Raw genomic sequence first — 15,679 nt, forward strand, 5'->3', positions numbered from 1 at the left:
ATCCTTTGGGGTGAAGGTCAGGGTTCTTTTTTGTGGAGTCAAGAGCCTTTTTTTTACAGTGGAACATATTATGCACAAAAATTTCTTCCTTCCCTTGGAAATATGCATCCTATAAAGAGCTTTCACAAAGATTTGATGTGTCAAAATAGGCATTTGTAAATGAGAAAAGTTTATGTTGAAAGTCTATATATAAGTGTGATAGGTGGAAGTTGGCATAGGGGCATGAAATGGAGGGAATCAAATTACATGAGTTTGCATGAATGGCCTCTGCAATTGGACATCCTGTCACCCCTAAGTCAGCACCTCATTTCATGTTCATCCACCTGAAATGTTGACCCTATTTTCCTTTCTAAACAGCCTTACCTTCTGTGTGTTTCCACCACTATTTTTTTTGTTTTGGATTCTCTGCACCAGCAATATTTTGCTCTTCATTTCATTCTCGGAGATTTGGATTTTCTCACTTAAATTGTCCCAGTTCATCCATTTCATGGAGAATATTCTTACCAGTTTGTTGAGTATGGCAAAGTTAGAAACCCATTTGATTATGAGTCAATGAAAATGTACTGTTTCCACTTACTTGAAGCACAGGAAAAACCCTAGCAACCTTCTATAGGGGTGGACGGGAATCACAAAAATGAATCATTTTACCATTTCAATCAGATATGGATGCTTTGACAGAGCCCATCACGTGTACACAAAGGATTCACAGGGGACATCGTAACCTATTTTACGGCTGATAGTAACCACTGTGACAGTCATTTCAAGTAAGCATCTCAAACCAATACAACTTATCAGATTTCCCAATATCCTTTACGAAGCAGCAAACATGCAAACATTCTGATGATTCTCACAATGGAAAATGAGTTGTGGCATATTCAAACAGCATTATCTAGAAGGTGTGTCATATTGCATATGTTATGGCACTATGCAAATGTTAAAGAAAAAAAGAATGTTCAAGAAAACTTTCACAACCAATTCCATTATGATAATAGCTCATTAAAAAAGTCTCCTGTATCCCATGCAAGCATCTTTTAAAAATATTCTACTTCTATATCTTATGGTCTTAAGAAGTAGGCCATTCAGTCTACCAAGTCTGCTCTAGCATTCAATTACTTGATCTAATAATCCTCAACTCCACTTTACTGCCTTTTGTTCATAATCCTTGACTGCCTTCCTGATTAAAAATCTGTTTATCTCAGCCCTGAATGTACTTCAGCATCCAGCGTCAACAGCCTACTGCAACAAAGAATTCCACAGATTCACTTCTCTCTCAAAGAAGAAATTCCTCCACATTTCTGTCTTAACTGTGTCACCTCTTATTCTGGTCCGAGAGTCTCCCACTAGAGGAAACCACATCAGCATCTACCCTGTCTAGTACATCCAGGATCTTACACTTTTAAATAAGCTCACCTCTCACTCTTCTAAATTCCAATGAGTACAGGGCCAATCCCTCTTAAGAAAACCGCTTGATATCCAGAATCAGCCTAGTGATCCTTCTCTGTGCTGCCTCCAATGCTGGCATACTTTTCTGCAGAATTACTACAGAAAATTTTATGGATTGACTTGGTTGGGTTAATTAAATGTTTTTCCTGAGTTTTACATACTTTAATCATGGAAATCATTTTATATTTGTATAAACAGCACCAACAGAAGTTAGTGCATGGCTTTTCACCTTGTGATGCTTGGTTTCAATGTCAGCCCAGACTGACAGGATAAATGTTGACACTCTATGCTCCAATCGAATTAGCTGGTTTGAAACATACAAAGATAGGAGCAAAAGCATTCACTGTTTGAGGCTGGTCCGCCATTCAATAATATCATGGCTGATCTATTTGCAATTCAAGTTCCCCATTCTCAGCTACATCACTACATTTTGATTCCCAAGAATCTGCCAATGCGTTAAAAGTGTTCAATAACTCTGCTTCCACAGGTAGAGACCAGGTCCTATATCCATACACTCCCAAACAAACCTCTAGTGCATACGGGTCTATCTTTCCAAATTAATGATAAATTGCCATCGCCACTTAGACAACGTGCACTTGAAGCAGAAAATTCTCGAGATGTAATACACAAATGTCAGCTGCACGTTCATGGGAAAGGGGAGATTCTACATTTATATAACACCTTTAAAGTAATAAAACATTGCAAAAGCAAATTGAGACTGGAAATTAACAGAACCGTAAAAGACATTAGATGTGACCAAAAGCTTGGTTAAAGGGGCAGGTCTAATGGAACATTTGAAGGGAATATAGGTGGAGAGATTCATCGAAAGAATTTCAGAACTTGGCATCTAGATAGCTCAAGGCATTGTTGATAACAGTGTAGGAAGTCAAGCCAACAGAAAACACCAAAACTGAAGGAATTGAATTCTCATAGAATTATTGGGCTTTAGGAGGTTGCAAAGACAGGAATGGGTGAAGTCAAGGACAGATTTGACTGCCAGTAATTTGACAACATAGAAAGCTGACCAGGATTGAAGAATTGCAAAGTAAGATCTATTATGTTTCTTTTTAACAATAAATCCTCCACCATAAATTTCACTGACGTTGATCCTCATTCTCTCCACTGCATTGCAAAATCAAATTACAAGTCTGAGGGATGCAAAGCAATATAACTTCTTTCAAGTGTATAGATAGTGACAGAGTGTAAGAACTGCTGCAACAAATCTTAAAAATTCTGCATGTTGTGAATGCAGGAAAGAAAACAGGCACGTGGATAATTCTATTTGGAGCAGGAAGTGGCCAAATTAATAAGTCAAATTGGCAACTACCTTGTAACTAATGATGTAAGAAGAAATGAATAAAGGGAGTTAAATAAACCTAGAAAGCTATCATCAAACCAACAAGAAAGCCAAGAGCTAAAATTAATTAGTGATGACTTTGGTCTGATGAGATCAACATTCCTCAAAAGATATCAGTAGTCAATATGACATAGTACAAAAATGCACATAACAACTCTGTGATTCTGATTAAGAAAGTTATACATGAAGGAGAAAATCAAGCTTTTTAGAGGCATTTGGAAATGGATTAGATGTTTGGGCAAGAGAAGATTGCAAGGACATAGTGATGAAAACTAAATCATTAAATGCAAGAGTTATTACTTCAACTTAGTGAGATAAAAGTATACTGCAAATTTGCTAAATTGTTTAAAAAATCCACAATTTTCATCACTTTGGATTTTGCTGTGAACAATGAAGGAATGGCTTTCAGCATTTGCTGAACACAGTTTCCAGGATGTTTTAGTGAACTTGTCAATGGAGGTTTCTTGACTTCAAGTGGATGATCTAGTGTTGCACCCTAGCCAAGGTATTTGTGGCATCTGACAGTAGGAAAAGCAGGCTTTTCAAACCGACTGAAAAATCCTCAAGCATATAGTAGAACATAGAACATTAGAGCGCAGTACAGGCCCTTCAGCCCTCAATGTTGCACTGACCTGTGATACCAATCTGAAGCCCATCTAACCTACACTATTCCATTATCATCCATAGGTCTATCCAATAGCCATTTAAATGCCCTTAAAGTTGGCGAGTCTACAACTGTTGCAGGCAGGGCATTCCATATGGAATTTAATGTGCTCCCTGGAAATGGGAATTGGCTATAAAATTGGCAGACAAGTTTGGGTGAAGACCAGGTCTTCCTCCTGACACTTTCCACATCCCCATCCTAGTACTGTTAAGTCTGGGTGAGGTGGAATTCAGACTTCCTACTCAGAGGTCAACTGAGGCCATTTAGAAGGTACTGAAAGACACATAGGAGCAACAACAACATAACAGCCTCATCCCACTGTCACAGGTATTCACCCTGCAGCACTCAGGGCCCAGCACACCACAGAAACTCGAAGCACTAGTAGGTCATTTGACCTTTCGAGCCTAGTCCTCCTTTCTCCCTTGTATCCCTTGATGCTTTCAAAATCCAAATTTCTTGAACATATTCAGCCACTAGCCTCCACAACCTCATGTGGTAGAGAATTCCACGTTTACCGCCCTTTGAGTGAAATTTCTTCCTCTGTTCAGCTGTAATGATCTAACCCCAAAGCTATGAACACTGCTTCTAGAATTCCCAACCAAGTAAAAAAACATCTTCTCTGCATCTGGTCTGTCCAGTCCTATTAGAAATTTATACATTTTAATGCACCAAAATTTAACAAGAGTAAGGGACGCTTTGCCTGCAACGGTAGTAGATTCACCAACTTTAGGTACATTCAAGTAGTCATTGGATAAGCATATGAGCGTACATGGAATAGTGTAGGTTAGATGGGCTTGATATCGGTATGACACAACATCAAGGGCCGAAGGGCCTGTACTGTGCTGTAATGTTCTATTCTATTCATAGTACATCACTGTACTGCAAAAAGATGAGACTATATGAATCGACGTTACTTCTTGCTAATATTTTTTATGTTTACAGCTATATCAGTTTCCACAAACAGGTTTTTTTTCCTTGAAACCAAACCATTTACCACTGTGAGTTAGCCCATGTACAGTTCTGGTCGCCACATTACGAAAAGGATGTGGAGGCTTTGGAGAGGGTGCAGAGGAGGTTCACCAGGATGTTGCCTGGTATGGAGGGTGCTAGCTATGAAGAGAGGTTGAGTAGATTAGGATTATTTTCATTAGGAAGACAGAGATTGAGGGGGGACCTCTACAAAATCATGAGGGTTATAGACAGGGTGAATAGCAAAAAGCTTTTTCCCAGCATGGAGGACTCAATTACTAGGGGTCATGAGTTCAAAGTGAGAGAAGGAAAGTTTAGGGGAGATATGCGTGGGAAATTCTTTACACAGAGGGTGGTGGGTGCCTGGAATGCGTTGCCAGCAGAGGTGGTAGACGCAGACACATTAGCGTCTTTTAAGATATATTTGGACAGGTACATGGATGGGCAGGGTGCAAATGGACACAGACAGTTAGAAAATAGATGACAGGTTAGACAGAGGATCTTGATCGGCGCAGGCTTGGAGGGCCAAAGGGCCTGTTCCAGTGCTGTAATTTTCTTTGTTCTTTGTTCAAACAATTAATCTCAAAAATGGCAATGGCTCACAACATATAATGACCACCTCACCCTACCATACGACAGAGCTGCTATTGGACACTTGTGCGGATTTGTTCAATTATGAAAGAGAAGCAGAAAAAGAAATTAGTCATATACCAGCATTACAAGTCAAATTTTCACTTTAAACAAACTGGGCTGTCTATGTATTATTTTGATTGAATGAGAATACTGCAATATGGGTTTGAAAATTTGTACCAATATTGAGAAGAATGTTGCAAAGTGAAATTGGTTTGACCACCGCATCACAATTGGAATGGAATGAAAACTAAGATGCAAGTCAGTTTACTGGCACAATTTACTGAAAAGCTATGATATAATGAGTTCAAGCTTTGATAAATTTTAAAGCTTTGAACTGGTAATGTGTTATGATTGGACAAGTTACCTCATTGACATTATCACATGGTTGAGTATACGTGTACATATTATCCCAACTGAACTCAGGAGAAGGCACTTTTCAAAAATAAAGTGCAGAATGGAGATGCGTAAATGCAAGCAAATGCATATGTCTAATTGCTAGATGAAATAATTCACACCTTCACCACAGAGAAAACATCAGACATCGTAATGACCTCAAATCACTTTCAATGAATACAACTGTGGTTAAAGATGTTTTACTGATTCAGTTCAGAGCTATACATCCTCACAAACCACTGTTATTCCACGAGGATTAGATTGCCTTCTCACTTAATATTGAGTGTTGTTAGGGAAACTCTTGAGATTGAAAAGTAACTTAAAAGGAAGATTAAAACCAAACACTATTCTGTGAAAATCAATTTGTATGATCCATTTTAGATGACACTTTTTAGTTTTATGTATTATTACATATTTATATTTTCAACAGAACAGATTTGTATTTTGAAAAGATTGTAACAGTCAAAAAATATGATGAAATGACTTGTCACACTTTCAATTCCAGAACCAGACTTTGACACAACTCAGAATAACACCATGGAAGTCTCATGAATCCAGTGAATTAAGTTTAGCTAATCTCAACTAAATTAACACTAAACTGAGAAACCACAAGGACAGCTGGTGTGGGAAGTATTTTGCTCATGTTCTAAGTGCTATGCACACTTGAGCTTAATGGGCATTGTGACAGTGCAAGAGAAATTTGATCTTTCAATTACACCAGTTACACTTAGCTGAGGAAATACATAAACTTGGATAAAAAAAAACTGGATCTCAGCACCACAATCTTGACAAGTGCAAACAGGTTGATTAAACAAGAATCTATACTGGCCTCTGAGGGGGTTACAGCAGTTTTATCACAATGAATATGTAGTTTAAAAAGGGTTAAGTCATGAGGACAGCTTGCAAAGGCCAGGCCTGTATTCTCTAAAACAGATTAAGATGCGATCTAAAAGTGATGTTTAAATGACTGAATGGGGTGGACAGAAGCAATTCTCTTTGGCAGAAAAGTCCAGGAAAAAGAGACCTAACATTACAATTACATCTAAGTCATCTAGGGTGGTCAGAATTTATCATTATTAGGGCTATAAATGGCAGAAGCACCTGCCTATAGTAATACAGTGTGTGATTTAGCAATGTATAGCCAGGTACAGAATTGTTATATGACAAAAGTGTAGCTACATGTCACATATCAAAATGGAGATTTATATATGCATCCATAATGGGATTTAAATTCATTCCTGTGGATATTAAGTCTAAGGTAGCTACAAAAGTCTGGAGACTGCTGTACAACTGGTATAAGAGCTAAGTCTGGAATGTGGTGGCATAAAATATATTGTGAAGCGCCAAAGATAATTGATAAGGCTGGTTTGGTAAACTTCATGGGATGACCCAAAGCTGTCCATGGACTGATCATGCATCCACACATGAATTGAAACAGACTTTGTGCGTCATGATTTATTTTGTCATTCCACCTCTTAACCACTTTATACTAAGAGTACCACAAGTCTAGAATTTTCCCCCCCAAAACATAATGATGTTCATGGAGAAAAATTTCTCTCAAAGGATTCTGGCTTTGGAACTCTCTCCCACAGAGCATAGAGTCAGGGCCATTAAATATTTGAGGTAGAATGTTATGAATTCCAGCTCAATTCAAGAAATTGAAGCATAATAATACACTGTCCAAGGCAGTGTTAAGCTACCAGAAAGTCTATCTTTCAGATCTGACATTGAACCAAAGTCATATCTGCCTTATAGGTTGACATGAAGAGGCCTAAATCACTATTTTAAAGAAAAAGGCAGTTATTACCAGAGTCCTGGTCAATCCTAAAACATACTATTTGGTTTCTAAATATCGCTGTTTGTGGTAATTTCCTACAATCCAACCGTGATGACACTTTAAAAGGACTTTATAAGTGAAGTGCTTTATGATGTTCTGAGGGCCCAATTAAAGTGCTACATAAATGCAAATTTGTTTTGATAGCATTAAATATATTTAAAGTCAACTAGTTATCAACAATCATAGGATTTTCAATTAAAATGGCAAAGCAGTTATTTAGATTGCTGAGATAACCCATGATCAAGTACACAACTGTATAGATATTTCTTTATTTATGGACATTAACATGCTGCATATATACATATTCATGGTCTCATATGTACATCTCAATGATTAATTTATACATAATAGATTACAAAGAATAATCAAATAAAAAGACATTTGTAAAGTGTTTATTTCAACTGCTCTGAACATAGTATCTAGAAAGTGGGTTCAGGGCAAGTGAGATAAAACAAACAACTTGGGACCCTTTTATTAATCTTACTAAAACAACCCAGCATCGAAATAGGATTTCAGAACATGTGCAGCTTTCTAATAATGATTTTAAACATTTTACAATAAACTTTAAAACAGAAAGACACAGGATGCATACAATATAAAAACACAATAATAAATTTCTTGATTTGTGCATTTGAGACTCCCTACTAAATTCACAACATGGAGAGGGTATGTAAGCGTTCTTGTTCAGCAATCCAAGGTAACAGTTGTTTAATCAGGAGGATACAAAGCCAAGTTTACATTTAGCTTACAGATAAAAAAAGACTATTTTCATGTGTTTAAGTAGCAAACCATCTGCAGCATATAATTTTCCCTGAATTAATGTTGAGAAAATACAATACTACGTCTCCATTAAAGTTCATAACACAGTCATTTATAAATAATTCAGAGGAAACAGTGGATAGTCAAATTTGTCAGTCTGACGCTGCATGACAATCTCAAAATAACTGTTTGACACAGATAAGCCTCTATTTCACATTTCTACAAACGATCAAATTTGCAGTACTCACAACAGAGGTCTGAATTTCACTAACAATAATGCATCCTCCATTGGGAACTTGCAAGAAAGCTTTTTGTAACAAAGTATTTGTACTAACAGTTTAACTGCAGTATTTGATTGTTACAAATGAAGAGAATAATGTGGACATAGTGCCTTTGCTAGTAAGCAGATTCTTACCGATATTACCTACCAGCCTTTTATAGTTGCCCCAATGGATTGGCAATATGGATCTTAAATTCATATTTTAAAAGTATCTAATTTATTGGCTAGTTTTCTGAATGCTGGGTTGCTCCATTAGCCTTTTACAAACTAACACTCACAAGCTGCATGGTCCCTGTGCTACTTAATATGTAGCAAAGAGAAATAAGAGCAATCTGGCATGGTTGCAAATCATGCAGACAGAGATCAATTGAAAATATGATTAACTCAATGCTTTAATTGTATGGAATTAAAAGCATTCCATAAAAATGGTCAACATGAAACAGCTCAAACCATCAATGGTACAGTACAATATCAATGGATTAGAAGTTAGCAGCTCTCATGGTTACTGTTTCTAAAATACATGAATAGACTTTCACAATGCATCTTTTGAAGTAATATTCCCCGAAAACTAAATGCATTGCAATTTTGACCTTGAAACCAATGCTCTCGCAGTATTATGAAATTTATAATTCCATAACCATTAACTTTCCAACTGAGTCAGAGACAAAATAATCAAATTTACTTCTGAGGTCAGTGTGTGCAAAAGAACCAACAATGGCTCATTGATGTATGTCAAAAAATGGAACCAACAAAGAATGAATTCCGGTTATGGATCAGCTTTCGTGTGCACTTACAACCTTTTGTTTATCACATTTATAGCAGCAAGTACCACCTGAGTTCTCAGAATAGGTGATGAACACTAGGCTAAAGTTTGTATCAGTGATAATGGGAACTGCAGATGCTGGAGAATCCAAGATAATAAAATGTGAGGCTGGATGAATACAGCAGGCCCAGCAGCATCTGATGAAGGGTCTAGGCCCGAAACGTCAGCTTTTGTGCTCCTGAGATGCTGCTGGGCCTGCTGTGTTCATCCAGCCTCACATTTTATTAACTAGGCTAAAGTTTGTCTGTTTGTCACTTTACATACTGTTTAAGAAGCAGGGCACCCTCATAACCATTAAGAATATAGTATAATGTCAGTCATAACAGAAGCACAGGTCTTGCGATTCCTGACAAACTTTTTTGTTTGTAGAGTTTACCATTTTTCATGGTTACTTTCTATTCCTTCCATATTGCTGCAGAGTAAAAATTCCAACCAGAACCTGTTACATTCCCAAACAAAAATTGCTTTTCCTTTAACAAATGTAACAAAGGAATGCACAAGTGAGATATCTGATTTGTTCTTCCTGTTATAAAAGTTGCAGGCACTTTTCAAAGCTAATAACAGCAAATCCTGCGCTTCTACTGTAGAGTCAATGGATTGGAGATTTAAGATGCTAACATTATTGGTCGAACTACATATGTGCATGTCAGGTTCTTTGCTGTGAAGTGTTGGTTTACTGTTTTGATCATTTGTGTTAGCAACTTTTAGGGAATTAATTATCGGTACAGAGGGGGCTTCTCAATAGCTCTTCACACGTATGGTAAATTGCTTCAACTTCCAATCAACTACATTTATGCAAGTAGGCCACACAAGCCATTACATCTGAGCCAGCTCTGGGACATAGATATTCTCTTAGTTCTACACTTCTGCCCTTTCTCATTCTTCTTTCTTTATATTTTTAAATAATTTAAAAGATCAGCTACTTAAGAATTCAGTTCCTATCACTGTTACTTGTAGTATTCCATGTTCTCAATACCTCGTCCATAAAAAAATTGTTCCATTAACTTAGTTCCTTACATGAATATCAAACTTACGCATTTGGATATGGAACCACCAGTGAAAATAGTTTTTCTCAGGAAGTCACCAAAATTAGTCAGCATTTTGAACACAATCAAATTTCTTCGGACCCTTCTTCAACAAAGTAGCCTAGTTTTTGGTCCCATTTTACACTAAAACTGGTCCTAGTAAGTCCCTACCACACTCAACTCTCTCCATTGCACTCTACTCTATCCGTGGTTTCGCATACCAGGTGGAGAAGGGTGAACAATTTAACACAACTAACGATTTTATCAGCAGTTTAAAACATTTAATTCTTTTCTTCTAGAGTACTGTGTGCAACTCTGGTTACCTTGATATAGGGAGGATATTATTAAACTGGAGAGAGGTCAGAAACGATTTACCAGCATGTTTCCATAAACAGAGGGTTTGAGTTACAAAAATAGCTTGGATACACTGGGACCTTTTTCAGTGAAGCATAGAGGTTGTGGGGTGACCCTACAGAGTTTTTGAGAAGACTTGTAGCCCGGGTTGTGGATGGGATTGTTGTTTTGTTTGCCAAGCTGTTAGGCTGGTTTGCAGATGTCTCGTCACCACACTAGGCAATATCATCAGCGCGCCTCCAATGAGGCACCGTTGGTCTGTCCCCCTTGTTATTTATGTGGGTCCGGTTTGATGTGGTGGTTGGCCTCATTTCCAGTTCTGCTTCGTAGAGTTTGTACATGGGGTCTATTTCACAATTCTTTTGAATTCTGGGTTGAGTATCAGGCCTCTAAGAATTCTCATGAGTATCTTTTGTTGGCTTGTCGTAGGATGGTTACATTGTCTCAGTCGAATTGGTGCTTCTTTGTCCGAGTGTATGGAAATAAGCAATAACTGGTTGTGTCTCTTGATAGTTAGTTGGTGCTCATGTACCTTGATAGCTAGTTTCTCTCGGTCTAGCTGATATAATGTTTGTGGCAGTCCTTACATGGGATTTTATTTATAACGTTGGGCCTGTTAGCTGTGGGTATGTGATCCTTTGTCCTTGTCAATAGCTCTTGTAGTGTAGCGTGGGTTTTTGTGCTACCACGATTCCTAGTGGCTGGAGTAGTCTGGTCGTCATTTCTGATACATTCGTGATGTATGGCAGGGGGACTAGTACATTTGGGCATGCTGTATCTTCCTATTGTAGTCTGTTGAGTAAGTACTGACAGACTAAGCTTTTTGGGTAACCTTGTTTTTAAAGTTGCTATGGAGGTGTCCTTCTTCGGCTTTGAGCACTTCCAGGGTGCTGCAGTGTGTTATGGTTCATCAGAGACAGCACTGATGATTTTACCTAGCATGGTGATAAAACATCTGCAAACTAACCTACCAGCTTGGTGAACAAATCAACCACCCCAACCTTACACAGGTTTATAAAATCATTAGGGGCAAGGTAAATAGCAAAGGTCTTTTCCCCAAGAAGTGGGAGTTCAAAACCAGAGGGCATTTTTTTCACAGTGAGAGGAGAAAGATTTACAAAGGACATGAGGAGCACCTTTTTTTTAAAATGCAGAGAATGGTTAGTGCTGGAATGACTAGTTTGACTAGTGGGGCTAGTTTAGTTTGGGAATATAGTTGACTTGGATGGAAGGAAGGTTTTCCATGCTGCGTGACTCGATGACTAATGTGCCTCAAGATTGCATGATGTGCTCTGAAATGACCAATGCAGCACAATATACTATCCTAATCAAAAAATCACTATCTAACAGCAAGACTCAAAATTATCTAATTTTACAGCAGTCATGGAATGCATTTTGAGAACTGCGATCCCTTGCCATCACAGTCGTACAAAGTGCACATAAGTCCCTGGCTAACACAAATCAAAGTAAACAAAGAACAAGTGGAGAAGTCAACTTTGTACTTCTTAAACTGACTGTAGGAAAGACAGAAGGAATAGGTTAAGCACGGTAAAATGATTTACGGACCAGAAATTTGACGATTTTGTTATAAGTTCTTTGATCTTGAAGGAATATTTGAAAATGTTAAATTAGGATTTGTGTTTCTTTCACAGATAGCAAATTCCTACTAATTGCTTAGCTGCCAGTAGTACATTCTCTACCCACCACCAAAACCAACCAAAATACAAGCCAAGATCAACGTCAAGAAGAATAAAGTAACAACTAAACACTAAGATCCCAAGCATTTAGTTGTAAACATTCATGACCAGCATTCTGACAGCAACTTGAACATTGCCTAATAAAAGTCACAAACTCACTGGTATTTCATTTTGATATTAGTATTAAATTCCCTTCTTCTTACAGATCATTGTGCATGGTTCAGAAAAGCGACAACTTCTTGTTCTTGTCACAAGTATTAATTTTCACATTCCTGGAAACATTTTCCATCTAAAATCTGGTCCATGCACCTAGTCAGTCTCATCTATTGATCACTGAAGAAGGGTTTCAATTCCAGCTTCAGATTTCGTTGATCGTTTCCTGATTATGGAAAAAGAAAATAGATCATAAAGGCCTTTTGATGACTTATTCAGTTTAATCCTTTCCAAACTGAGTGCTAAAATGCTAGCAAAAGTGACAATGCTCCAGGACACTTTTGCCATTACTCATTCAGCTGCAACTTAATTGGATATTCAGCTGTTTCCTTCCAGTCTGCTCGCCATAACCTTGCAAGGCAGTGACATAACTAGTTGGGTAACCTCAACACAAGGTAGAACTTTAGAAAAAATAGAAATAAGTACGATCTGAAAGTGATCATAGAAACATGGCTGCAGAATGATACACTGTGTCCTGAATATTAAAGGATACATGACATTTAGGAAGGAAAGGAAGCTAGGAAAAGATGGAGGGTGATTCTCATTCAAACATAGAACACAGACAGTACAGTACAGTACAGGTCCTTCGGCTGACGATATTGTGCCAACCTATTATCCTATTCTAAGATCAAAACTAACCTGCATACCCTTCACTTTACTATCATCAACATGCCTATCCAAGAGTCACATAAATGTCCCTAATGTATCTGATTCTACTACCACTGTTGGCAAAGCACTCCATGCACCCACCACTCTCTGGGTAAAGAAGCTACCTCTGATATCGCCATCCCTATACCTTCCGCAATCACCTTAAAATTATGCCTCCTCATGATAGTTGACATGATGGCATTAACACAATGGACAAGGATGATCCAAGTTCAGGAAGAAAGGATACACAAGGAGTTTGGGTAGTGATGAGAAATGATAAACAAAGGAAATTATTACTGGGAGTGGTGTATGCTAACTCTAACCATTCAGTAGCATGCAGTACAAATGAAGAAACTGTGGGAGCTTGTCAGAAAGGTACGGCAGTAACCACGAGGGATTTTAATCTGATTTTTCCAGTACTTATGCAGATATGCAAAGGTACCTAGGTGAAGAGTTCATCTAGGATAGCTTCTTAGAATAGCATGGTCTGACGGTGACCAAAATACAGGCTTCAATGGGCCTAATATTATGCAATGAGATTGGATGAGTCAGTGACCTCAGACTGAAGTTGCCCTCAGTAGTGATCATTACATGATTTAACTTTATACTGATGAATACTGGGTCCAGAACAATTATTTTAAACATTAATAAGGGTAATTATCAGTACTTGAAAATGTACTCATGCTACGCCTGCTAAAATGAGTTGGCAAATGTGGTTGATGGATACGTTAACAGAGATACAGAGCCATACATTTAAGGAGATACTTCAGAATACTGAGAATAAATACATTCTATCAAGTCAGGGAAGTGCCCAAGGGAAGATCCAGTATCTGTGGTTATCTACACAAAAACGCTGAAGACACTATCAAACCAAAAGAAAAATGCGATTAAATATTCACACTGTTGCCTTACTTTCTGCCTGTCTTGGGTCTGGATTTCCCTCCCTTTGAGGTTCTCGGCCTTTCCAGTTTCATTAATGACTGTCGCAGACTTTCTTCAGTGTAGGCCAAGTAAACATGAGACAAATCCACTTCAAATGGCTAAGATAATAAAGAAAGTAGTTAAAAATTAATTTCAAATAGGGAATTAGGTAAAATAACTAAAAAGAGTTTCTGAGCAGTAATCAGAATTTCTGAAAAGTGCATTTTATACTACTAGCCTAATCAGTTGCACCATGTACATTTAAACTTATAGACTTCATGGTATCATTTAATAAAAACTCCACTTTAGACAAGACTTGCTGCACTTTTCATTTTTATTAGGCTTTGCACGAATGCCTTAACATGACTTACTGAAAACACACCTGCGCATCTCAGTAAGATGCCATTGTGATTCAACGAAGAAATCATAAAACATGATATAACATACAAAGACATGATATATGAGAAAGCCATGCAACTGCGTGGGGCCTGCTTTGCTGTGCTTTCATGGTTGATCTTGGGATGCAACTCCACCTTTCTGCCTGCACCCATATGCCTTGATTCCCTGTGACCAAAATTCTGTCCATCTCAGCCTGAAATGTATAATAAACCATAGTGTAGTAGTTTAGTGTGACAAAAGCTGTAGGAAAATTGAATGACATTTATATGTCTGCAGTAAAACTAAGTTTATTTAGTCTTCTGAGATAATGGGAACTGCAGATGCTGGAGAATTCCAAGATAAAATGTGAGGCTGGATGAACACAGCAAGCCAAGCAGCATCTCAGGAGCACAAAAGCTGACGTTTCGGGCTACACTTGCCCCCACACCTCCTCCCTCACCCCTATCCCAGGCCTCAAGATGACATTCCACATTAAGCAGAGGTTCTGCCAATGTGGTATACTGCATCCACTGTACCCGGTGTGGCTTCCTCTACATTGGGGAAACCAAGCGGAGGCTTGGAGACCGCTTTGCAGAACACCTCCGCTCAGTTCGCAATAAACAACCGCACCTCCCAGTCGCAAACCATTTCCACTCCCCCTCCCATTCTCTAGATGACATGTCAATCATGGGCCTCCTGCACTGCCACAATGATGCCACCCGAAGGCTGCAGGAACAGCAACTCATATTCCGCCTGGGAACCCTGCAGCCATATGGTATCAATGTGGACTTCACCAGTTTCAAAATCTCCCCTTCCCCTACTGCATCCCTAAACCAGCCCAGTTCGTCTCCTCCCCCCACTGCACCACAAAACCAGCCCAGCTCTTCCCCCCCACCCACTGCATCCCAAAACCAGTCCAACCTGTCTCTGCCTCCCTGACCTGTTCTTCCTCTCACCCATCCCTTCCTCCCACCCCAAGCCGCACCCCCATCTACCTACTAACCTCATCCCACCTCCTTGACCTGTCCGTCTTCCCTGGACTGACCTATCCCCTCCCTACCTCCCCACCTATACTCTCTCCACCTATCTTCTTTACTCTCCATCTTCGGTCCGCCTCCCCCTCTCTCCCTATTTATTCCAGTTCCCTCTCCCCATCCCCCTCTCTGATGAAGGGTCTAGGCCCGAAACGTCAGCTTTTGTGCTCCTGAGGTGCTGCTTGGCCTGCTGTGTTCATCCAGCCTCACATTTTATCTTTATTTAGTCTTCTGTTGTCCAGAAAAGGAAA

General features: G+C 38.8%; 1 protein-coding gene across 1 annotated transcript in view; it reads right to left on the reverse strand.

The window, feature by feature from the left end:
- Window positions 1–7,577: 7,577 nt before the first annotated feature.
- Window positions 7,578–15,679, reverse strand: part of kif3a (kinesin family member 3A) — a 55,393-nt gene continuing 47,291 nt past the window's right edge. The window contains exons 16-17 of the mRNA XM_048543270.2: window positions 14,008–14,135; window positions 7,578–12,613 (exon numbers count right to left, since the gene is read on the reverse strand). Of these exons, the coding sequence (XP_048399227.1) occupies window positions 12,565–12,613; window positions 14,008–14,135 (177 nt within the window). The 3' untranslated portion in view covers window positions 7,578–12,564. The remainder of the gene's footprint in view (window positions 12,614–14,007; window positions 14,136–15,679) is intronic.

This window comes from Stegostoma tigrinum, chromosome 13 (genome assembly GCF_030684315.1).
Source record: "Stegostoma tigrinum isolate sSteTig4 chromosome 13, sSteTig4.hap1, whole genome shotgun sequence".
Taxonomy (NCBI): Eukaryota; Metazoa; Chordata; class Chondrichthyes; order Orectolobiformes; family Stegostomatidae; genus Stegostoma; species Stegostoma tigrinum.